The sequence below is a fragment of the Aythya ferina genome (genome assembly GCF_964211825.1).
Source record: "Aythya ferina genome assembly, chromosome: 7".
In the NCBI taxonomy this organism is placed as follows: Eukaryota; Metazoa; Chordata; class Aves; order Anseriformes; family Anatidae; genus Aythya; species Aythya ferina.
Window position 1 is genome coordinate 8,703,451 of NC_140302.1, and position 22,968 is coordinate 8,726,418.

Below are 22,968 nucleotides of genomic sequence, written 5' to 3' on the forward strand. Positions count from 1 at the left end.
GTGAGGACGGGGCACGGCACGGCGGGGCGGGGCGGGGCGGGAGGGGGCACGGCGGCGGCCGGGAGAGAGCGGGGCCGCCGCTTGAGGCTGGCCCCGGGGCGGGGATCCACCGCTCGCTGGTTCCTCGCCGGGCGGAGCTTCACGCTGGGGCCTTCAGGCAGCTGCTTCAAACGGTTCTTTTTCCTTTTCTCTTTTCATTTTTCTTTTTCTCTTCTCTTTTTTCATTTTTTCTCATTGTTTCCTTTTCTTTTTTTCTTTTTTTCCTTTTTGTTTTTCCTTTTTCCCTTTTTCCTTTTTTCTTTTTTAATTTTTCTCTTTTTCGGCAAGCCAAAAGCGCGTCCATATGGTCTCTGCTCAGCACGTCTAAGGCTTGCAGTGTCGAACCCCTCACTGTTGGTTCTGTCCTGCTCTTTCACTTGTGGCCGTCGTAACTGCAGACTTTAACAGTTAATTTTGCATTCATCTGTTCGTAATAAAGGGCAGTGGAATGTAAAAACCCTTCAGCGTGGAAGAGCTGCCATTGAGTAACTCCAGAAACAATGGGGGCATAGAGGGTTTCGGCTGTGTCTGCAGCGTGTTGCTCAGCATGTCAGCTCTTCTTGTAAAGAGACAGTATACTACTTGGCAGCTCATGTCACTTCCATGATGAAAAGTCCTCTGCTGGTTCACCCACACCTGAAGTGAGCAGAGGTAAACCAGGCCAGACGCGGAGTTGCAGTTTTGCTTGCTTTCTCCCCTTACACGTATTTTTTTTATTCCAATTAAATGTCCCTGTGTACCATGTGGGCTCATAATAAAGTTAGGAAATGTTGTTTGTTTGGTTACATTTTTATATGTAGAAGCAAAATAATATCTCACTGCCTTTCTGTGCACCATGCGGTTTGTAACCTCGGGCAGGAATATGAGTGAGTTCCGCATCCACCACGATGTTAATGAGCTGCTCAGCCTGCTGCATGTCCATGGAGGGGAAGGAGCTGAAGTGTACATCGATCTTCTGCAGAAGAACCGCACGCCGTATGTTACCACCACTGTCTCTGCACACAGTGCTAAGGTAAATGCTGTGCTGTAGTAACGGCTGAGATGTGTTTAAAGTCTTATGGGCAGACCTACTGAAGCATTGTTCTTCCTTTGCAATTGCTGCTAAAAGCGACACGGTCTCCCACAGTATTCTGCTGGAGAAGCTGGCAGCCCACGGCTTGGATAAGTACACTCTTTGCTGGGCTAAAAACTAGCTACACAGCTGGGCCCACAGAGTGTTGGTTAATGGAGTGAAATCCAGCTGGCGACCAGTCACCAGTGGTGTTCTCCAGTGGTCGGTGTCGGGGCCCTAACTCTTTAATATGTTTACTGATGACTTGGATGGGGAAATTGAATGCACCCTCAGTAAGTTTGCAGATGACACCAAATTGGGGGGAAGTGTCGGTCTGCCATAGGGTAGGAAGGCCATGCAGAGGGACCTGAACAGGATAGGTCGATGGGCAGAGGCCAAGGGGATGATGTTCAACATGGCTAAATGCCGGGTCCTGCACTTTGGTCACAACAACCCCATGCAACACTACAGGCTTGGGGCAGGGTGGCTAGAAACCTGTGCAGAGGAAAAGGACCTGGGGGTGTTGGTCGATGCTCGCCTGAACATGCACCAGCAGTGTGCCCAGGTGGCTAAGAAGGCCAACGGCATCCTGGCTTGTGTCAGGAATAGTGCAGCCAGCAGGACCAGGGAGGTGATTGTCCTCCTGTACTCTGCTCTGGTGAGGCCACACCTCAAGTGCTGTGTTCAGCTTTGGGCCCCTCACTACAAGGACATTGAGGCCCTGGAGCGTGTCCAGAGAAGGGCTACAAAGCTGGTGAAGGGCCTGGCCCACAAGTCCTGTGAGGAGCGGCTGAGGGCACTGGGGTTGTTTGGTCTGGAGAAGAGGAGGCTCAGGGGAGACCTCATTGCTCTCTCCAGGTACCTGAAAAAGAGGTGTGGGGAGCTGTGGGTCGGCCTCTTCTCACAGGTAACTAGTGATAGGACTAGAGGGAATGGCCTCAAGTTGCACCAGGGGAGGTTCAGGTTGGAAATTAGGAGACATTTCTGCTCAGAGAGCGATGAGGCATTGGAATGGGTTGCCAAGGGAGGTGGTGGAGTCACCGTCCCTGGCAGCCTTTAAGGAAAGGTTGGACATAGTGCCCAGGGACATGGTTTAATGGGTAGTAGTGGTGGTAGGGAGATGGTTGGACCAGATGATTTTGGAGGTCTTTTCCAGCCTTAATGATTCTATGATTCTATAAACTGCTGGCTCCACGAAGACAAGGCATCCTATGGAGAAACTAGGCATAAACTCTCTTCAGTGTGATTTCTTTGTGTATAACCTCATCTGGAATCTTGATTTTCAACTTAGAGTAGAAAAGATCTCATCATGAAAAGATAGAATAAAAAAATCCTTGCATCTTGGAGGGACTGGTGAAAGAACATGAGGTTTGTTAAAACTGGGAGAAAAATTAAAAAGAGCTTATTTTGTGCCTGTGATGGTTGTTTCAAATTGTAATTAGAGGGGTTGTTCTCTGGAGAAATAAATGAAAAATAGTTATCCTATGAAATGTGATTGTCTGAACAATATCTGACTTTCTTTCTGAGTACCCACCCATGGTATCAGGGATTTAAAGCCTGACACTCATGACCAGGCATACTTCAATGGCCATTGTACTCCAGACTTACGCATCATTTATGTTACAGCTATAGTTCACTGAAATGTGGGAAGGTTAAAGGAGGAGGCGGCACTGCTGGAGATCCATAGTCCAACCCTTTGTTCATAGCAGGGCCAACATCTCAGCCACAGCAGATTGCTTAGCTGTATTTTGAATACCTTCAAGAGATTCCTTCGTTTCCCTAGGCCCCATCCCAGGGCAGCATTGCTCTCTCAGTAAAGGACCCCAGGGACAGCTTGGGCTTTCTTTGGTGCTGTTTGTGTCAGTGCCTCCTGTGCTTTTGCTGTTCCTCTCATGGCAAAGTCTGCAACTCCTCTGTGAGCAATGGGCAACATGCTGTGCCCATGCTCTGGGTTCAATCTTTTTTGTTCATATCTCTATTGTTAGTGAAGCCCCCAAAGAGGACCTGGTATCCAGATGGGGCTTCATTGGTGCCAAGTGCCTTAATAAGCCTGCTGATACAAAACTATTGCTTCAGATTGTGCATGCACAAAGTCAGTTCTGCTACAGATCTTGTGCTTTCCATAATCTTTTCACTCCTGCAGTACCATGGCCATCACCTGAAGTGCTAGGACCCTCCCACACCTCTGTTGTAATTATTAGTAGGAAGCCAATGCTGTATCATTCAGTCCAAAGCCTATTCCCTGAAGTACTTTGGAGCCAGCACCAGCCTACACCTTGTCTCCATCCTTGCATAATGCTCCTCCCTTGAATGCTGTGATGATAATGTCTGTTAAACATTTAATATTAACATCGTGTTTTACAGGTTAAAATAGCAGAATTTTCTCGAACACCTGAAGATTTTTTAAAGAAGTACGATGAGCTGAAGTCTAAAAATACAAGACATCTAGATTCTTTAGTATATCTGCTGTCAAAGCTCACAGAAGATAAAGAGGTTTGTTTCTGTATTAGAATTGAGTTTGCTGTAAGTATTCAGAAGTAGTAGCAATGCATTGGTCTTAAGTGCACGTGCTTTCTGATGATAATGTTAAGTGAAATGCATTGAAATCAACAGAACACAACCAGTTCTAGCATTTTCTGTTAAATATAACCAGTTCTAGCATTTACATTAAAGTACTACTGAGAATTGCGCTCCTCTTGACATAGTCCACTTTAAGACATGATACTGGGATGTGAAGACCTGTGGTCTGATGCAGCATAACCATCTTATGGTCAGATGTTTTTTGCTTTATTACATGTTGACCAGTATTCACAAAATCTTTTTTTTTTTTTGTGTGTGTGTGCAGACACTCCAGTATTTGCAACAAAATGCTAAAGAAAGAGCGGAACTTGCAGCAAATGCAGTAGCCAGTGGCAGCACAAATTTTTCCATTTCCTCATCTACTTCCAAGATATCTCTACAGGAGCTTGAGGAGCTACGCAAGCAGCTAGGCAGTGTCACAGCCAACTCCAGTGTACAGCAGGTACTAGCGTAGTCTCTTCCCTAGCCTTGGGAACAAGATCTTTCCCTACTGCTTGCATGTAGCTGTGCTCTTTCTTAACTTTTATCATGTAGTGGAATTAAAAATGTTCCTATCTATGCAGATAATATATTTTCTCTCTCAAGATGTGTTAGTCAAATTATACATGTATTAAATCTTTGTGCTGTTCTTCATAAAAGTAGCCTTTTCTATTTAAGTCAGTAAAGGTGAGTTGATTTTAGGCCACAGCAGTCCTTAGTGGCTGGGATCAATATAATTTCACTTTTCCATTTCAAACTACCTCTTTAACCTGTTCAGCCATTTCCTTTTCTGCCTGTAGTAGTGCTTACTCGGGAGCCCAGAAGCCTTTATGACCTGTCCCATCCTTGCTGAAAATTCTGCTCTCCCAGATATGTGGGTGCAATGCCTCACATAATCATTCCACAAGTGGGCACAGCCATTCTTTCTGAGCTATTTGAATGAGTCTTCCTGTAATAAATGCTTCAAATTGATCCCAGTCAAAGAGGAAAAAGGGTAAAAACAAACAAACAAATGAAACAACTGTAAAAGTAAACTGTATTATTGTAAGGCTTAGAAAACAGATAGGCAAATGTTTCATTATCAGTAGGTCAGAAAGTTCAAAGGGATGATTATTACTTAAATCCAAACATCATTTTTCCTATAATCAGTTATATAAATGACCATTTCCTAGCTATGCTTAGGCATTTTGGCTGTAGAAGGCACAGGAGCAACAGTATGAACAGTTATTTGGACAGAAGCAAAGATGATATATGGGGAGAAGGAGAAGAGTGGGGGCTCAGAGGTCCGTAGTGAGTAACTGGACAATATGTGCAAATTCTTCCATTTAAAATTTTGTGATTCCTATTCTCCTCAGAGTTTTGGTTTTGTTTCTGTTTTGCCTTTTGGCTGACTATTCAATAAATATATCAAGGGACAAACCTATAGGCTCTGAATGTTTCTGAGATGTAGACCTGCTTGTGAACACTCAGAAAACACGTGCCAGGGTCTTTTCAGTCTTCAGTCTATGCCACAGCAGCTCTTTGCCTGAGGTCTGTGGAGGCATTGCTGTGTCTGTATTGTGTGTGTTGTCTGTTCATATTGATGGGGTGTGAATACTCAGGTGCTCGCTCTGTAGGGGAACTCTCCATGTTTAGTGTTTAGGGATGCCTACAGGGTTTCTCAGCTTTAAGGGCTTTAAGTGCACGTGATGATGGGGAGTGCAAACCCCCCGTCTTCTGTCAGGCAGTGATGACGCTGGTCTTGTTCCACAGATATTTGTGAAGCGCATGTCTCCACAGACTGTTTGCTTGCCTCATCCAAATCCACAGATGTTTTGAGTCAAGTGGTTGATTTAGATCATGAAGGAAAGACAAATTTCTAGTAAGATAACTGATGTTTTTAATAGGATTTATGTGTGGACTTGCTGTAAGAGGAGAGAAGAGTAAGCAGCGTTCCCTAGGATGTATAGTTGAATTACGAGTTGGTTTCCCATGCATGCTTTTCCTTTGAGGCACAGATATGACTCTGCAACCAAAGGAATTGAAATGGCAACGTAAGCCAATTGAAAAGATTTATGCCTCCCAGCTGCTCCATTTATGCTTTCTTCAGGCTTACAGAGCTGAAACTCTCATAAAAGGTCTGATGCTCAGGGTCATTGGGTCATTGTGACCGTATCAACTCACATAGCAGAAATATCTCAGCCGCCCTCTCACAGAACTGCACTAAGTGAGGGTGGCTGTTGTTTTATCCCTCCAGGAAAGAGATCCTGCATCTCCCCGCTGGCCTAGCCTACGGCTGCTGCTCCTATGTGGGGAAAAAAGGTCTCCTGTCAAATCTTACTATCCTGAAGATATTTGTGGGAATGTTTGGACCTCATCTGTCTTTCTTCTTGGTGTTCCAGAATTCCAGCTTAATCCAGGAATCAAAATTTTTTTTTTTTCCCCTAAATCCAATACCTCTGAGTTGAAGCTTGCCGGAGAAGATCACTTCTGTTCAGAGGCGCTTTGTGAGCTGTTGTAGAGACGGTAGAGAAATCCAGAGGCACAGCTGTCACTGCAGAGAGGCTCCCAAGCAGATAGGATGTTCTGCAAGGCCATGAATCTGGTGCCTCTCAGGTCTGAGGACCTTGCACCAGGGTTATGCCAGCACTGAGGTTGCAGCAAACACCAGCAGAACTGGTGTTGTCTGGGGGAGCCGTCCAGTGGCTGATTGTTTTGAAGGGTTTTAAGACCTCACACTGGGCATCTCTTAGGATGTGAGGAATGGTTGGGGTAAGCCCCAGGGTGAATGAATTCACACTGTCCTTTAAGATGCAAAGCTCATGTTTGCTCGCTTCCTTCCCACATTCCTCTGAGTCCTCTGAGACCTTCTACGAGAAGAAAATAAAATGACCCTGTGCATATTCCATTTCACGTAAGTATTTGTAGAGCTTAAGAAATAGCTTTTATAAGCATGTCCCCCATGTTTGTGCAATTGTGGGTGTAAATGTTGATGTAGGTTACATGTCATGCAGGCCCCTATAGCTGAGAATTAATCTTTCGCTCCATTTATTTTACTGACAGATATCCAGAGCTGGTGATGAAAACTTTTGACATTTTAAGAGCTTAATTCCTTCACTGACTGATTCAGAGTAAAAACAGCATTATTTTCCACCAGTGGATTATCGGGATTGCATTTCTGATACAGCTGTTCACTGGGCACTCTGCAGAAACTGAGTTCAAAAGTGTTCATTTACCTGTCTGCAAGTGCTCCTTTAATAAGATGTTACTGCTTACAGCTTCTCCAAGTAGTTTGCTGGCTTTTATGTGATGCACTTTGCAAACTAATAAGATTCCTGGTGCTTGTGCAGGTCCCCATTCTGCTCCCATATCTGTGCCATAGCACGGAGGCTGGTGGGGAGGCATACAGCAAGGCATTATTTGATGTATTCTCCAATAAAAAGAATGCCAACTGTATAAAAAAAATCATCTCTGCAGCACTGAGACCAATAGACTAGATGGTACTAACAGACCAAATCCTGCGCTGTGCAGGACATCAGTTACATCAGTTATTCTATTTTCTGTTCTCAAGGTAGCAGCTTCAGTCAATTTCTGCTTAAAATTCAAAATTTCTTGTGCTTCTGAAGATCTTTTTCCTTTTCTCTCTCCCTCTCTCTTTTCTCAACAGCCTCTTGAGCTTACACGAAAAGTGCTCCGAGATAAGCAAAACAAGAAGAATTCAGGTCAGCCTGTTCCAGTATTTCCATCCTGGGTATATGAGAGACCTGCACTTATTGGTGACTTCTTAACTGGCACCAGTTTAAGCACTGACACAATGGTACCTATAGGTATGTGATACACAGGGAAAGTTACCTTAACGTATTATGTTCCATTCAGAAGTGCCATGATGAAATTCAGATTTCATCACACTCAGGATGAAAGTGGTCTAAAAGCAAAACATGACTCCTTGGACTCTGCAGATGAAGACCGGGGTTCCAAAAAAAACAAAACAAAACAAAAGCAAACAAACAAACAACAAAACCAACAACAACAAACTTACTTCCTTCAGTGCTTCTCCTGTGCTGAATTCCATCCCCATTGTTAAAACACACAATGTAATCTGTTTTGTGTTTTCCCAGTCCTTTTTCTCGAGTCATAGCTTCCATAACTATTCTCAGCTGTATCTGTAGTTGTACCTGTCAAAGGAGCCATCATTAATCCATCCAGTTCAATCTCCTCTCCAGTAAAACTATAAAAAACTGCCCGATTTGCTCTTGTTTCTAGCCAGAGCTGCAAGGGACCAATCTTACCCTATTGTGTTATAGCTTTAAGCAGAGTTGTGTATAGAACTCCTGTAGGAAACCTGTAGTTTTGTAGGAAACCTGTAGTTTCTTTCTTATGTGAATTTGGACTGTGTGGAACATGACAACAGTAGGCTTATTCCTGGAGGTTCCCCTAAATAATGATACATAAATAAATCCACCATTGTGTTTCTGCTGTGTCCTCTTGGGACGTTCTTTAAGGGTATGTTCCCAGCAAGCTCAGAACCATTTGTTTTGTCAAAGTTTGGAAAAGGCCAGTATGTTTTTGCTGCACACAGAACTTCTTTCTCTGAGATGCTGATTTGAATAGCAGGGCTGAGTGTTTCCCTGTTGTCAAATGGTTCTTTTAGCTGCATGGGAGTTTTAAGCATGCCTGATGCATACATTTTACATGCTTTTATTTGAGTCTTTTGAATCATATGACTGAGACTCTGTCGTATCTTCAGTTAAATGTTTTTTTTTCCAGGGATTAACAAATTGTGTAGTGCCCAGTAATCACTGATGAGTGACTGTCAAATGACTGTCAAATGCTGCACCAGCACATACAGTCCTACAAACTGAGAGGGACTGTTAGCTAGTTTCATGAGATAAGGTTTGCCATAGTGAGTGCTGTAGCCACTCTGATCTGGTCCTCCAATATACTATATCACATTTCAAGTTGAGTCCTTTATCCTTCTTTGTGGGTTGTAGTTGATTGCACCATTCAGAGACCCTGCAACTTCTGGTTCACCTGCAGCTTTTGCTGAGTTAGCATTTATTTTTGTCTGTATTTAAACTGTATATTTGAATGTTTCAATGAAGGGAAGTAGGGGGAGTTGTCAGCAAGACTAGAACTCCTCAGATCCAGTATAACTGAGCCCATTTCAGTGAAAGGATCGGCAGTGCAAGTGATGTTTTTGTGGTCACAGATGTCAGATGTATAGCCCTGTCTGCCTGGTTTACTTTGAGTATAAATGACCAAAGGATTCTTTTTGCCTGGAAAGCAAGGTAGAAGATTTTGGAGCTGACCCTAATTCTGTTATATTTCTTTGTATCTTTGTTCAGCTTTGGCTGATCTTTGTTCTCTTTGTATGGTAGTATGTCTTCTTTTAAGCTTCAGGTCTTCAGTCAAAATGATATGAATGAAATGGCATGATCTGATTGTGTGCTTTTTTTGTCTTCCTTTTGAAAACAGGTACTTTGCCATTAGCCTCTCAGGAATCCGTGATTGTGGAGGACTTGCTATATGTTTTGATTGGTGTGGATGGAAGATATATCACAGCACAGACTCTTGTAGGCAGGCAGAACCGAACATTTTCGGTTGATCCAAACTTGGACTTGTCCATCAAAGAGCTGGTGACCAGGATTCTTCCTGTAGCAGCAAGTTACTCTGCTATCACCAGGTACAGAACTGACATTTCCTCTCGAAGGAGGATGTTCTCCTTTGAGCATTAAGGTGTAGAATATAGTCTGTCATTTTGCAGATTGTGACTTCCAAGCTAAATTTAAACCTTTGGGGGTATGAAATAAGAATGACACCTTATTTGAAATGGTTTTGACTGCATTTCTTTTTTTCTGACTTTTTCCTCTGTGCTGTGTATTCACTTTTACATTCACCTCACCTTTGCTGTATCCAAACACTGTCTTGGTGCATTCAGACAAAGGAAAAATGGGTTGTGTTGTTTTATTATGGCTTGTCTCTTCCTGCTTTGCTATGGATTTCTCTTTGTTTCCTGTCTTTTGATCTCCTCTGGGCATCCAGGACTAAAACAACCTTTCTGTCTGCTGCTGAGCGGGAGACACAGCCTACTGCTGCTTAATTTCTGGTAGCTACCTTAATAATGGTTGAAAGGCTTTAGGATAAGGTACAGCTCACTGACAGCAGACGTTTGTAGGGTGGATGTCTGTGTTTGATTTGATGTCCCTAAAAGATCAGAAAAGAGAAAGAAACTCTTTAAGGAAACAATTTATCTAGTCTCTTTTACACAACTCCTTGATGTGACTTGTATTTGGAAGCATCTTTCTTTGTCCACTAACTGTGCTGGGTCTGGCTGGGATGGAGTTAACATTCCCTGAAGCAGCCCACACAGTGCTGTGCTCTGCACATGTAGCTAGAACAGTACTGGTATCACACCAGTGTTTTGTCCATTGCTGAGCAATACTGGCACCACATCAGGACTCCCTCCAACCCCCCCCCCCCCCCGGAGCCAGCAGGCTCTGGGTTGGCAAGAGGTGGGGAAAAGACATACTAGCACAGCTGACCTAAACCAGCTGAAGGGATATTCCATACCATACGGTATCACACTCAGTAATAAAAGATGGGAAAGGGGAAGGGGTGCTCTCGTTGTGAAAATGTCAGTCCTCCCAAACAACTGCTACACTTATTGAGGTCCTGCTTCTCAGGATGTGGCTGAACATTGCTCGTTGATGGGAAGTAGTGAGTAATTTCTTTTCTCTCTGTGTGCTTCTGCGCAGTCTTTGCTTGTTTTTTGTTTTTTGTTTTTTGTTTTTTTTTTCCGTCTTCCTTTTCCCTTTAATTAAATCTTCTTTACCTCAGCCCGTGAGTTTTGTTTTTTTTTTTTTTTTTTTTCTTTCCAGTATACTTTCTTCCCTCTTCTTCTTGAGGACAGGAGGTGAGAGAGCAGTTGTGGTGGAGTTTGGCTGCCCACCTGAGTAAAACCACCACACTAACATATATGAAGCTGTCTATGTCTGATGAGGTGAATTCCTGCTGTGGCATGGAGAGTCAGAAGCTAGCAACAATGTTTTCCCCAGTGTCTGGGTCCATGATACTGCTTCCTTTTGAGATCTTTTCCTGTCTTCTAATCTGTTTCTTATATAAAGGCAGTCACCTTGAAAATGGTGGCTCTCACTTTTTATAGTGGTTTTACTCTAAATTCTAGATCCCCTGCAGTTTGAGAGGAAACATTTTCCCATAGCATTCTGTACTAAGAAACTTGGTGATGAGAAGTAAAGAGGGGGACACAGAGCAAATGTGAAACATGAAACTCCAGATGAAGACTGGTATGCTTTGCAACACATGGTCTGTTCATGTTTGTATAGCCTTCTGAAGTTAAAGTGCTTGAAAATGATGGAAATTGCCTTGTCTACCCAGGAGTTTCCATTTTGCATTTTGCAGGTTTATAGAGGAGAAGTCTTCCTTTGAGTATGGACAGGTAAATCACGCTCTGGCTGCTGCTATGCGTACTCTGATCAAGGAATACATGATACTAATTACACAGCTGGAACATCTTCAGAGACAGGGACTTCTGTCACTGCAGAAACTCTGGTTTTATATCCAGCCCACAATGAGGACTCTAGAGATTCTTGCTTCACTTGGTAAGTTTCAAAAAATACAGTAATTGTTTTGACAGATGCATGACAGTGGTTTCTGAGAACTGTACATAGTAACAATACAGACATGGCATGTATCATTATGTTAAGAGGCACTGCATCAGCAGTAGCCATCTGCTGCACCACATATGGTGGAAAGGCAGAACAGGCCCTCTCTGGATACCTCAGAATTACACTAGTGTGCTGAGTGATGAGGCACAGTTGCAACCCATTTGAGAACATATATTGCTTGCACATCTCACAGGAATACTGCCAGGCAGATAATCCTTCCTATAGGAAAGAATTGCAGCACTTTCATTAATAGCATTTTAATACCTTCAATTTCTTACTTCATTGTATTGTTTCCTCAATAATTTTGATTAAATTAAACTCTCTGGAATGAGAATACTTTCATATTTCTGTCTACTAAGCCCAGAGGCTTTATCTGGACATAAAAATCTGTTTTACATAGAATCCGAAGTTGGATTATCCTTCCCGGTATTCATGTTTCCTGAAATTTTTAGGTTTCTGGAACACAACAATTAGCCATCTACATTAAGGTTTACTTCAATCAAAAATTCATGACAGTACTGTATTCCACTTCCTCTGTCCCTTACATCCCTTTTGCTGTGCAAAGTATAAATTTTACTACAAGCTTACCCAAAATCAGGTGTTCCAAGCTGTATGTGTGACTAGCTCAGTGTTACGTTGGAGAATGGATGTACTTTTGAGATTAGAGGTTTGACAAGCAAGTCACTGAAGTGTAGGATTCTTTCTTTAGTGTCTGGAAAGAAAGATCTCTGTATATGCTTCAGCACAGAAGCCTTTCGAACTTTGAGCCATCAGATGCTTTGTGTCTGCCTGAGTTCAGTTCTCCTTGTTTGGAGAACTGCTTTTCATTATTGCTTGTTTGTAAGGTGGATCATTTGGGATTTTACTTCAGTGTGTTTCAGGCTATAGGCTTTTGGTTGCATGGTGGAATAGCCTTGCATCTTCACAGATGTATAGGAGGAGTCTACTGCTGACTAGGAGAACTGTTGATGTCAGCTAATCAACTAATAAAGTCATTAAGTTGGTCAGCATAGCTTGTGCAGATAATTTGTGTATTTAAATAAAGAGCCTTGTGTCTTACACACCTATATTTTTTAATTTTAGCTACTTCTGTGGATAAGGGTGAGTGTATGGGAGGATCAACCCTGAGCTTACTCCATGATAAGACTTTCAACTACACGGGAGACAGCCAGGCCCAGGAACTGTGTCTGTATTTAACCAAGGCAGCCAGTGTGCCTTATTTTGAAATTCTGGAAAAGTGGATATATCGAGGCATCATTAATGATCCATACAGGTAAAGAACAGCTAAGGAATGAAAATGAAATCAAAAAGTTAAGAAATATTGTTTCGGTCTTTGTGGTTTTTACATTTTCTAGTGTACTTGTCCCTCTGTTTTATAGAGTCTGGATAGCATAAGTGCCCAGACCGAGCAGCAGTTGGTACACAAGGCAACATTGCCTGGAAGGGGAGCTACTGGAGTGTGTTTAACTACATTTCCTATTTGATTCAGTAGTTAAACAATCAGGGGCATGCTCACTTGTTTTATAGCACGATAGTTCAAATGTGTAATCCAGTCAAATTCCACCTTACCATGCTTGTCCCACTGGAATTGTTCTCCGTCCATATCCACATCCCCTTCAGGACAGGGGTGAACCCTGTTCTCATAAAGCGCAAGTGTGCTAACTCACTGAATCTGTGTTAATGTAGTCCACTAATATGATCATCTGATATGAGTTAACAACACTCTCTAAAGTTTCTTGTCTTGTAGAATCATTTAAAGCATTTTTCTGTTCTTAATAGTTTATGCAACACTCCTGTTGCATACGGAAGTGTTTTAATTTCTTCACACATTTTCAGAATCCTAACGGGAGAAACTAAAATACATGTAGCTAAAAAGAAAGCCTTCCTGATAGTGAGAAAGCAAAGGTCAGCTTTCTCACCTGTACACTAACAGCCAAATAACATTTAGGCTTGGTTTCTGAGCCCTGTAAAATTCTGTATCTGTGATAATTGATTGCAGATTAATGCAAACACTCCACAAAATGCTTCTCTTACTACAAATACAGACTAATGTCAGTTCTCAGTTGGAATGTATCTTCATGAGACCTTGTTTCTGATAGATTATATTACCAGTTTACAGGTCAAAACAAGTAATCCTCATTGTACCACTTCCTGCTTCTAAACATCTCCTTTAAATGTTCAGTGAGTTCATGGTGGAGGAACACGAGTTGCAGAAGGAGAAGATTCAGGAAGACTATAATGACAAGTATTGGGATCAAAGATATACTGTTGTACAGCAACAGATTCCATCATTCTTACAGAAAATGGCTGACAAAATACTAAGCACAGGTCGGTAAAGATATGTTTCTGATATAAGAGAAATCTAAGATGACCATCGCCATTCTTTACATAAAGATTAAATAAATGTCATCACATTTTGCCAGTTCATGGGGTTATCCAGCTGCAACTTCTCGGAGGAAAAGAGGAAATTAGAAGGAACTCCAAATCATGTAAATAAAAAAATGTTTGAAGGAGTACAGCAGAAAGAGGAGCTTTCTGTCTTACTCCTCTGTTACGTGGGTACAGTTTTCTAGCAGCTAGCTACATGGCTGAGGTTTGGACACACAGACTCTTAATTCGGGCACTTGAAGGAAGCATGCCACCCAATGGTTACCATTGTTCCCTGCCATAAGTACAAACTCCTCAAAATACAAAAGTACAGCACCAGATTTTCAAAGTTTTTTGGCTGTCTGCAAAGGTGTTTTACCACCACTGGAAAAACAAAAACTGTTCTGAATCACCTTAAACATGGTATTAGTAGCCTAATTTAAATTCTGTATCATCTTTTGAAAGGCATTTAAATCCTTTCCAGCTTTCTGTAGAACTTAATATAAACATTTCACAATGTATCTTCTGCTTCATGATAGTGATTTGGAAGCTTCTTTCTTGGAGGCAGATACAATGTTGTGAATATTGGTAATTCTTTCTCTTTTAATCCAGGGAAATACTTGAATGTTGTGCGAGAATGTGGACGTGATGTTACCTGCCCTGTGGCTAAAGAGGTCATCTATACTTTAAAAGAGCGAGCGTATGTGGAACAAATAGAGAAAGCATACAACTATGCTAGCAAAGTTCTTCTGGATTTCCTAATGGAGGAGAAAGAGCTGGTGGCTCACCTGAGGTTTGATTTATTTTCTTAAATGTATGTTAAATAGATTGTTTCTGATAATGAAAATAAGGTTTTAAAGTTAGTTCTATTTTCTTGGAATATTACTATTGTATTAGCTCTGTTCCTGTTAGAAATGTTGACCTTAAAAAAAAAAAAGTTTTTTGTTTTTTGTTTTTTGTTTTTTTTTTTTTTTTTCCCCAAAAATAATAAAAAATGGTGTAAAATCACAGAAATATTGGGTGCGAAAGACTTCTAGGGGTCTCTAGTCCAACTTCCTCCTTGAAGGCTACCACCAAAACTAGGTCAGGGTGGCATTGGCTTTGTCTAGCCCAATGCTGACGCACAGCCCCATGCCCCGTGTGTAACCACAGTATGTTAAGACTGTGCTAGTCCCATTTTCACTCTGAAAATGGCAGTGATCGTGTGTGATCTTTGGCCAGATGCTAGCTCTTCTGTGAGCTGTTTCCGGGCTCCTGGCCCACTGCAGTTGATTCTCCCTCATGCCATGTAATAATTGAAGTTAATGCATCATACTATAGCAGAAGTCAACACAAGTACATGGAATACTTCAAAAGTCAGCACAGATACTTGGTCAGGAGATTTCAGGATTCTACTGAGTTAGCAACTGCCTCTTGGATAGATCTGGACTCTGTGGAGGCTGGGTTGTTTTTCAGGAGAGCAGCAATATGATCCTTTGCGTAACAGTGTAGCGCATACCTTTTTTCTTAATGTGCATTTTTACAGGAAAAAAAGAACAGCAGCAACCCTGATATGAGTGCACAAAAGCATGCTGACTGAGGTGATGGGATGGAGGGGAACGTGAATAAAAGACTAGCTTTCAAATGGGTTATTTATATCAGTGCATTCTGTAAACAAGTAAAAAAGTTTGTTTTTTAAAAATGTAATCAATTATCCTTATTTTCCTGAGCAGATCTATAAAACACTATTTCCTAATGGATCAAGGGGACTTTTTTGTTCACTTTATGGATCTCACAGAAGAGGAGCTTAAGAAGCCTGTAGATGACATCATAACTACTAGGCTAGAAGCTTTGCTTGAATTAGCCTTGCGAATGAGCACAGCCAACACAGATCCTTTCAAGGACGATTTAAAGGTAAGAATGTACATAAGCAGAAGATAACTGAATCTGAGCAGAAGGCCTGCTATTGGGAAAATCAGCATGCCTGTAAGAAGCTGCTGAAAGTGCAGTCAATGAAAACAGAATTAATGCCTATATTTCTGCAGACCTTCTCTCAGTTCAGTCCTGTTTCATCCACATTAGCAATGGGAAACACTTGTCCTGTGCAAGGGGGCACATTTTCTTGGCTGATGCCCAAACACAGAGAAGGTGCTTTTGGTGGCATCAGGATGAGATGGGAGCAGTAGCACGTTTCATGCTTGTTCTCAGCTTGGATGCCCGCTCTGGAGTCCAAGGAAATATCTAATTAGATGTCCTGACATATAATGATTACTACATCTTAGGTGAAAGTCAAGAGCTTCTGCTGTAGTATTTTACAGAATGTGAATTGGCACAGAAGCCGCACTTGGGGAATGTGGAATCTGAATTGACCTGATAGAGGCCGAGGGCAAGGTAGAACTATTGGCATAGTAGCATGTTATATGGTGATGGTCAAACACTACAGTGACACTCTCTGCTGTCTGCTCCAGATCAGACTATTTACCGTTGTATTCTAGGTTGATCTGATGACTTGAGAGCAACTTGGATAAAATGCAGTTGTTCTGCCACATAGCTCTTGCTACGCAATAGTTGTGAGTACCCTATTGACTTCACTTTTTTCCTGTTCCTTCTTTATAGATTGATTTAATGCCCCATGACCTCATTACGCAGCTCTTGAGGGTGTTGGCCATAGAAACAAAACAGGAAAAGGCCGTTATTAGTGCAGATCCCACAGAGCTCACTCTCAGCGGGCTGGAAGCATTTTCTTTTGACTACATCGTTAAATGGCCTCTGTCCCTTATTATAAACAGGTAAAGTATTCATCCACTGGAGGAAAAAAGGCAGAAATTTCTGTATGGGGTTAAAACACATTTGCAAACAGCAAAATACTGCCAAGTCAATGTCTTTAAAGTGATGTTAAAAATCAACCAGTAGAAAATGCTATGGGATTGCTGAGCTCCACTTACAGACTATGGAATATCGTGTGACAGTACAGCCCCAACAGACTATGCCAAAGACGTACTTGGAAAGTCAAGGTTCCATTTTAAATGGAATCTCAGCCTGGTCCATGGTCATCTTGTGACCAGTTTCCCAGTGTTCTTTTGTCCACAGCTTTTTGAAGAATCTCCACGAGAAGATCTTCATTTGAAAGTGAACTCTCACTAGAAGGTTTCCATGTTTCCAGTCAAACATTTCTTAGGTGTAGAGGGGCAGAAAAAAAAGTCCTTTCTGGTAGCCCTGGTTACAAACTAGAAGGATACAGTCTGTTGCTAGAATTACTGTATAAACCATTTTGCATTTAATTGAATTAGGAGGAACCAAATGTTTAATTTTTTTCTGCAATGTGTCTCCTGTTCTCCTGGAGGAACACTGGCAGACATGCTACTGTGAGCCATGGCAAATGGGACAGGCAGTGTTATGTGAAAAGGGTGACAGATGTTGATTGCTAAATGCCAGTAATTAGCTTATCCCCTCATTTCTCCTTTAAAAAAATCAGTTGACACAGCGGGACTTTCCTAATGACATGATGCTTTAGAAATTGTGTCTCTTTCTCTCAAATCGAGCGTATTAACTTTGATGGTAACTATAGAGTGAAAATACTATGTGATGCAGGTTCACAAACTGTGTCGACTGGACCTCTGTAGACACCTACATGGAAGTGTCTGAATGCAAACCTGAATCCAGTCCCAGATACTATAAATAAGCATCCCCATCTGTTTCTAGCAGTGCATTGCTGGCACAGTATTGCTGCCTGTAGCTTGGTTACAGTTTTTCTTCATCTTTTTGAAGAATCCTGGTGAATTGTTTTGGCAGTTGTTGCAGTCTTAATGTACCGGGTATAAAACTACAGGCTTTTAGCCCTCCATACCAGTAGGTATGTGAGTGACCTTTCTACAGGTGGCTCAATGGAACTGGAAAAGGAGTCTCTACCTTGTGGCAGGAAGTATGGAGGAGGGTCTCCTTGGAGAGGAATTCTTTGGGATGATTACAAATGTAATTTTTTACTTTGATTTGAATTATTTCAGTGCAGATCTGTGTGTATCTGAAGGCGTAAGAAACATATTGTGTTCCTTTGAGCAGCTTCAGCCTTCATAGCTTACTTTGTCTGTCAATCAGAAAAGGGCTTAATCTGAATGGTTTTCTCCTTTCTTTCCAGGAAAGCTCTGACAAGATACCAGATGCTTTTCAGACACATGTTCTATTGCAAACATGTAGAAAGACAATTGTGCAACGTTTGGATCAGCAATAAGACAGCCAAGCAGTTCTCCCTACATTCAGCTAAGTGGTATGGCCTTTTTTCCTACTGGGTCAGTTGTGAAGCTTTGGTTTTCCTTGTTTCCATGTTAGTCAGGTATGCTATGACATGAATCAGATCACTTTGACAGGAAACAGATCATTACAAATTTCTGACAGGCTAAGAGAGGTCAGAATATAACATTTTAGGTTTCAGTTGAAAGTGTCTGCTCAATAATCTTTGCGCTGCTTGACTTGTTCCTCTTTTTTGACAAAAAGTTTAGGAAAGGAAGCCAATGATCTTTAGGGTTGGCTCATTATATACCAAGCAGTTACAGCAGAGTACGTTTGTGGACATTGTCTTGCTCGCTACTTTAGCATCAGCAAGATTAGATAAGGCCCCAGTAGTTTAAAAGCAGCTTCTTCTTCACTTCTAGCTAGGCCACTATGCAAGACTCGTGACCTTCACATAGCTTGGCAAATGTTTGGGATTTTGGTGTCATACCAAGTGAATAAGGTAAAATTGGTGAGGTGTTTTCCTAGAAAATGATTCAACCTTGTTCCATCTGTGAGGGTAGATTTTAGTCTTTGGAGCTGCACACCAAGTGCAGGGGACGCCTGTTTGGAGCATGAGAGAGGTGCCAGCACTGCAAGGCAATCCCTTCTGCCTTGCCAGTGGCACTTCCCTGTCACAAGGTGACCTCAGCCAACATGACTGTAGCTCTGGTTCCTCTGTAATTGTAGAGGAGGTTAGTGGAAGAGACCTGTGGAGGTCTCTAGTACAACGCCCTGTTTACAATGTGACTGTCACCAGCAGTGGACAGGTCATTGTGGCTGAAAACCCCTAGGGTGGGTATCCCTCACCTCTCTGGTGGCCTGTCCCACTTTAGTGAAGTCAGTTCTTAGTTTGGCATCACAGTGTCTGTGTAAATTAACATTGAAAGAACCTGTATATAATCCCGCCATTCTGCCATAGCCTGCAAAGGTGAAATTGCATTAAATGCCATTGGTGGCAGGTGATTTGATTAAATTTAATATTTTTAAGTATTCATTTAACAAGCAAGCATTTATAGGCTAGAAAGAAACATGAGCCATTTATCTTGTTATATTTTACCCTGCTAACAAATGCATGCCTCACTAGATAGCTACACCAGTAAAATGGCTTTAATACTGTCCATTTATGGCTGAGTATGAGCAAATATTCAAATTAACTGTCCAGATTCAAAATTAAGGGAAAGACATTTAAATAAGTGGAAAACAATCAGAGATGTTTTCCATTAACTTTATAATCACTGTCACACTGCAGCAGTGAATTTGCTAGGACAGAAATAGTTAGCTCTCTGCTTTGCTTGGTTGTGCAAGCTTAGTGATAGCTCTTCATGGCTTCTGCTAGTTCTAAGTTGTGTGGGTGTGATTTTTTCTCCCTAGGTTTGCTGGTGCTTTCACACTGCGGCAGCGGATGCTGAATTTTGTACAGAATATCCAGTACTACATGATGTTTGAAGTGATGGAGCCAACGTGGCACATTCTTGAGAAGAACTTGAAACTGGTGAGTGTACATGCTTGAGAGAAGTACAAAGAAAATTCTTAAGTTACCAAAATTAATGTAGGGAAAAACTGCTTAATTTCGGTTACTGTAGGCCACTGTTCAGTATTTTATTGAAGACACTTTGTTGGGTGAACTATTGTTCTTATCACACTACAAACTCTGCTGCTGTTCTGCATAACCTTTCTGCTTTGTTAGTCATGTATCCCTTTCCTCTTGTGCATCCTCCTATCTGTTCCCAGCTCCCATACTCTTCATCCTGCTATGGAAAGTTGGTGTTCTACTGAACATCACTTTACACAGAGAAAAGAAATCTGTGGAAAAGGAAGAAGGATGCTGGGTACAAAGATCACAAGCAGGTCTAGGCATCGTCAATTGATTCATTGAGGTACACAAGAAGTAACTCAACATGTCCTAGAGCATGTCTCAGAGGTCATTGTCAGAAGCAGGATGGTGGCCTAGAGCTTTGGTCCAGTGCAGCTCAGCTGTCCTGGTTTGTTTCACTTATGTTCTGTCCTGTAATAGGCTTCTAATATTGATGATGTCTTGAGCCATCATACGAGCTTCCTGGATAACTGCCTGAAGGACTGCATGCTAACCAATCCAGAGCTGCTGAAGATCTTCTCCAAGCTGATGTCTGTCTGTGTCATGTTCACAAACTGCATGCAGGTATGTATAGCCTCCCCATTTTTACCATGCTGGCATCAGTTGCTTTGGGTGCCAGGCAGCCCTGACAGTCCCTTCTTTCAACTCTTACCCCTCTGGTCATTGGTACATATGGAAGAGCCTCTCTTTCCCCCACCAACAGGCTTTATAAGCTTTGATGGCTCGGACTTTTCCTCCAAGTGATTTCTATAGCTTCTCCCTCTGCAAAATTGCCTTTATGCTCTTCTATTTCAGTACTGAGATCAGGTTCATATGAACCTCATTACCTCTCTTCATCCATTTCTGCAGCAGAATTAGAGGTGTAAGTTCTGCAGTTTTTAAGATGCTCTCTAGTTTTTAACACACTGTTGTAAGGACCCGTGAAGACTGTTCTCCTTAGGCAGATTCTAGCCAGCATGTCAGGGAGCCTTAAAACAAAACAAAAAAACAACCTTCCATTGGGTTAAGTCAGTTTTGTTTATTAACTTTGTAATTTTAATCTCAGAGAGTTAGCTTCCATTGGGATTAGCTAGCATCAGGGCTAGCAGGATTGAATCAACCTCATGGTTTGCAAAGTGGAAAAAATGGGAGCTCACTGTTTCTCCAAACCTCTGTCCTTCCAAGAGGTTCACCCAGAGCATGAAGCTGGATAATGAGATGGACCGGCTCACCTTAGAACATGGCACAATGCTGGGCCCACCAACAGAGGAGGAGCGTGCTGAAGAGACCACAAAGAAGAAGCTGACTAACAAGGTGGGACGCTGGGAGAATAGCTCAGCCTCTATCAATGCTGCCTGGGGCTGCAGCTTGGTCAGGGTGGCTTTCGTGCCTCCTGCAGATAGACCATTTGGTTTCTAGAGCACCACTGGTCCCAAAAGCAGAATCTTCACAGAATTGTGGGCATTTTTGAGGGCAGCATAGAGCACTGGTGCTCTCAAAGTCTGCTTTGAAGACCTTGTCTCCCACAGAATTCACTGCACTTGTTTTTAAGTTCTTAGCTGTGTTTTCAGATGTGCAGTGGATACATGCAGGCTTTCTGCAGCTCAAGAACTTTCCTATTTCCAGACTTGCATTTCATGACAGATAAGCCAAAAAGCTGTGAGTGTGACAGCCTTTCATATCCGGGGTGTTTGTGTTGTCTGTATTCTTGTCTGTTATTCCTGTTTGTGTTGTTTGTATTCCATGTCTAGAGGCACGCTTACTAAGGTATTTGTTTGGCATGCTCTGCTGTTAGCAGACTGCCTACTGTCCTGCTGAAAGCCCCTCTCTAGCACAGAGGCACTAGAGTCCATCACACTGCAAGGCAATGAGAGCACTCCAGAGGTTGCAGCCTGGCTTAGGTAACACTCCCCTTTCTTCTTACTGACTTTTCCTACTGCCTGAAAATAAGCAACAGCATGTATTTGAGGTTTACTCTACTAGGATCTACTCTGATGTTCTCCCTGATGGGCAGGACAAGGTTTTTAATTACCCAGGATCTTGCAACTGCTTTGGAGATCTTCTTTCAGTGCCTGAGTGACTGTTAAGTTTTATGGCAATATTTTTGAACAGGTTAGAAAAATGGAGGGAATGGTTTCATCTCCTTAGCAAGTGTGAATCAGCAAATGTGAGACTACTCATCCTTTGCTTTGGTAGCTTTTAGCAGAGCATGCTGACAACTTCCACCTGACATCTGGCTTCGAAGCAACAATCAACAAGTTTGATACTAATTTCTCTATGCATCTGCTTGACCTGTTGGACAAGTTGAGTGTTTACAGCACCAATGACTGTGAGCATAGCATGCTCAACATCATCTACAGGTGAGCCAGTAGTTTCCTCTCAGTAACTTTCCCTCCTGTGGTATTCAGATTCAGCCCAGAAGAAATGATTGATGTTTATGATTGTGCATCTCCTGCATTAGTGATAACACTGAAATCACAAGAAATGTTGCTTTGCTTTTCAACACATACATTTAAAAATAATCATTTGGATTATGTGATTTTTTTTTCTATTAATGTTGTAAATCTAATACAAACATTAGTTTTCATGGGGATTATCTCATTGAGTAGACGGATTTTTTCTTTAATGTGCTAGCTAATTCCTGAATGCAGCATAAATATTCCAAAATTAGAAAAACATGCAAGAGCTTAATCAGAAATGCCTATTTTGATAACAGCTTTTAATATTTATGGCTGGACTATGTTTTTTAAGAGTTAAACACTCATGAAACCGGTCAGCCTGCAGATTGGAAATGCTCAGCTGAGGCATGTGCATGACCACAGAATAAGAAGACAAACGTTTGTCAGGAGTTGGCATCTGTTAACTCAAAGACTTTCCATGGTGGAGTTGCATAAAAGAGCTCTTGGATACTGACTGCCTCACACCTCGCAAAGACTCTAATGGTTCAGTAATGCTTCTTGCAGACTGTTAGGCACTTAACAAACAAACAAAATTATTTTTTCCAGTATTGCACAGAGGAATAATTTTAAGAGGCTAGGAGTTTCAGGAACATATTATATTTAATATTTTTTAATAATTTAATGTTTAATATTAATTATATTATTATAAAATATTTCAACACCAACTCTTCTGAAGTGCTTATTCTGTTTGTAAGCGTAACAGACACATTCATTCTTACACCTCTGTTGAGATGTGCCACACCTGAAATAAGAGAGTAAAGGCTTCAGGAAGATTTTTTTGATGCAGGTTGTTGTCTCTTCCTCATGCCATGGCTCTTGAAACTTTCCTTTGCCTTTTCTGGCCATATCTGATAGCCCCGTCCAGGATCGCTGGTACCTACGTGTTCAAATATTGCTTTGTGAAGTATTCCAGCAGGAGACCGGGCTTCCAGTTGTCCTTTACTTCTGAGAACTTCTTGATCAGCAACTACTGTACATTTACACGGCTCCCAGCCTCCTGTGTTGGCA

General features: G+C 41.9%; 1 protein-coding gene across 3 annotated transcripts in view; it reads left to right on the forward strand.

Annotated features, from left to right (window-relative positions):
- TUBGCP2 (tubulin gamma complex component 2) overlaps nucleotides 1–22,968 on the forward strand; it is a 28,253-nt gene that overhangs the window by 119 nt on the left and 5,166 nt on the right. The window contains exons 1-17 of one of the 3 annotated variants that reach the window (XM_084525229.1): nucleotides 142–690; nucleotides 898–1,051; nucleotides 3,455–3,583; nucleotides 3,936–4,112; nucleotides 7,296–7,455; nucleotides 9,104–9,311; nucleotides 11,048–11,247; nucleotides 12,397–12,586; nucleotides 13,496–13,641; nucleotides 14,293–14,473; nucleotides 15,393–15,573; nucleotides 16,276–16,448; nucleotides 17,795–17,923; nucleotides 19,300–19,420; nucleotides 19,943–20,086; nucleotides 20,687–20,815; nucleotides 21,698–21,861. In XM_084525229.1, the coding sequence (XP_084381355.1) occupies nucleotides 902–1,051; nucleotides 3,455–3,583; nucleotides 3,936–4,112; nucleotides 7,296–7,455; nucleotides 9,104–9,311; nucleotides 11,048–11,247; nucleotides 12,397–12,586; nucleotides 13,496–13,641; nucleotides 14,293–14,473; nucleotides 15,393–15,573; nucleotides 16,276–16,448; nucleotides 17,795–17,923; nucleotides 19,300–19,420; nucleotides 19,943–20,086; nucleotides 20,687–20,815; nucleotides 21,698–21,861 (2,582 nt within the window). In that variant the 5' untranslated portion in view covers nucleotides 142–690; nucleotides 898–901. Of the gene's footprint in view, nucleotides 1–141; nucleotides 691–882; nucleotides 1,052–3,454; nucleotides 3,584–3,935; nucleotides 4,113–7,295; nucleotides 7,456–9,103; nucleotides 9,312–11,047; nucleotides 11,248–12,396; nucleotides 12,587–13,495; nucleotides 13,642–14,292; nucleotides 14,474–15,392; nucleotides 15,574–16,275; nucleotides 16,449–17,794; nucleotides 17,924–19,299; nucleotides 19,421–19,942; nucleotides 20,087–20,686; nucleotides 20,816–21,613; nucleotides 21,665–21,697; nucleotides 21,862–22,968 lie in introns of those variants that run through there. The other 2 variants (XM_084525228.1, XM_084525230.1) reach the window with 2 other exon arrangements.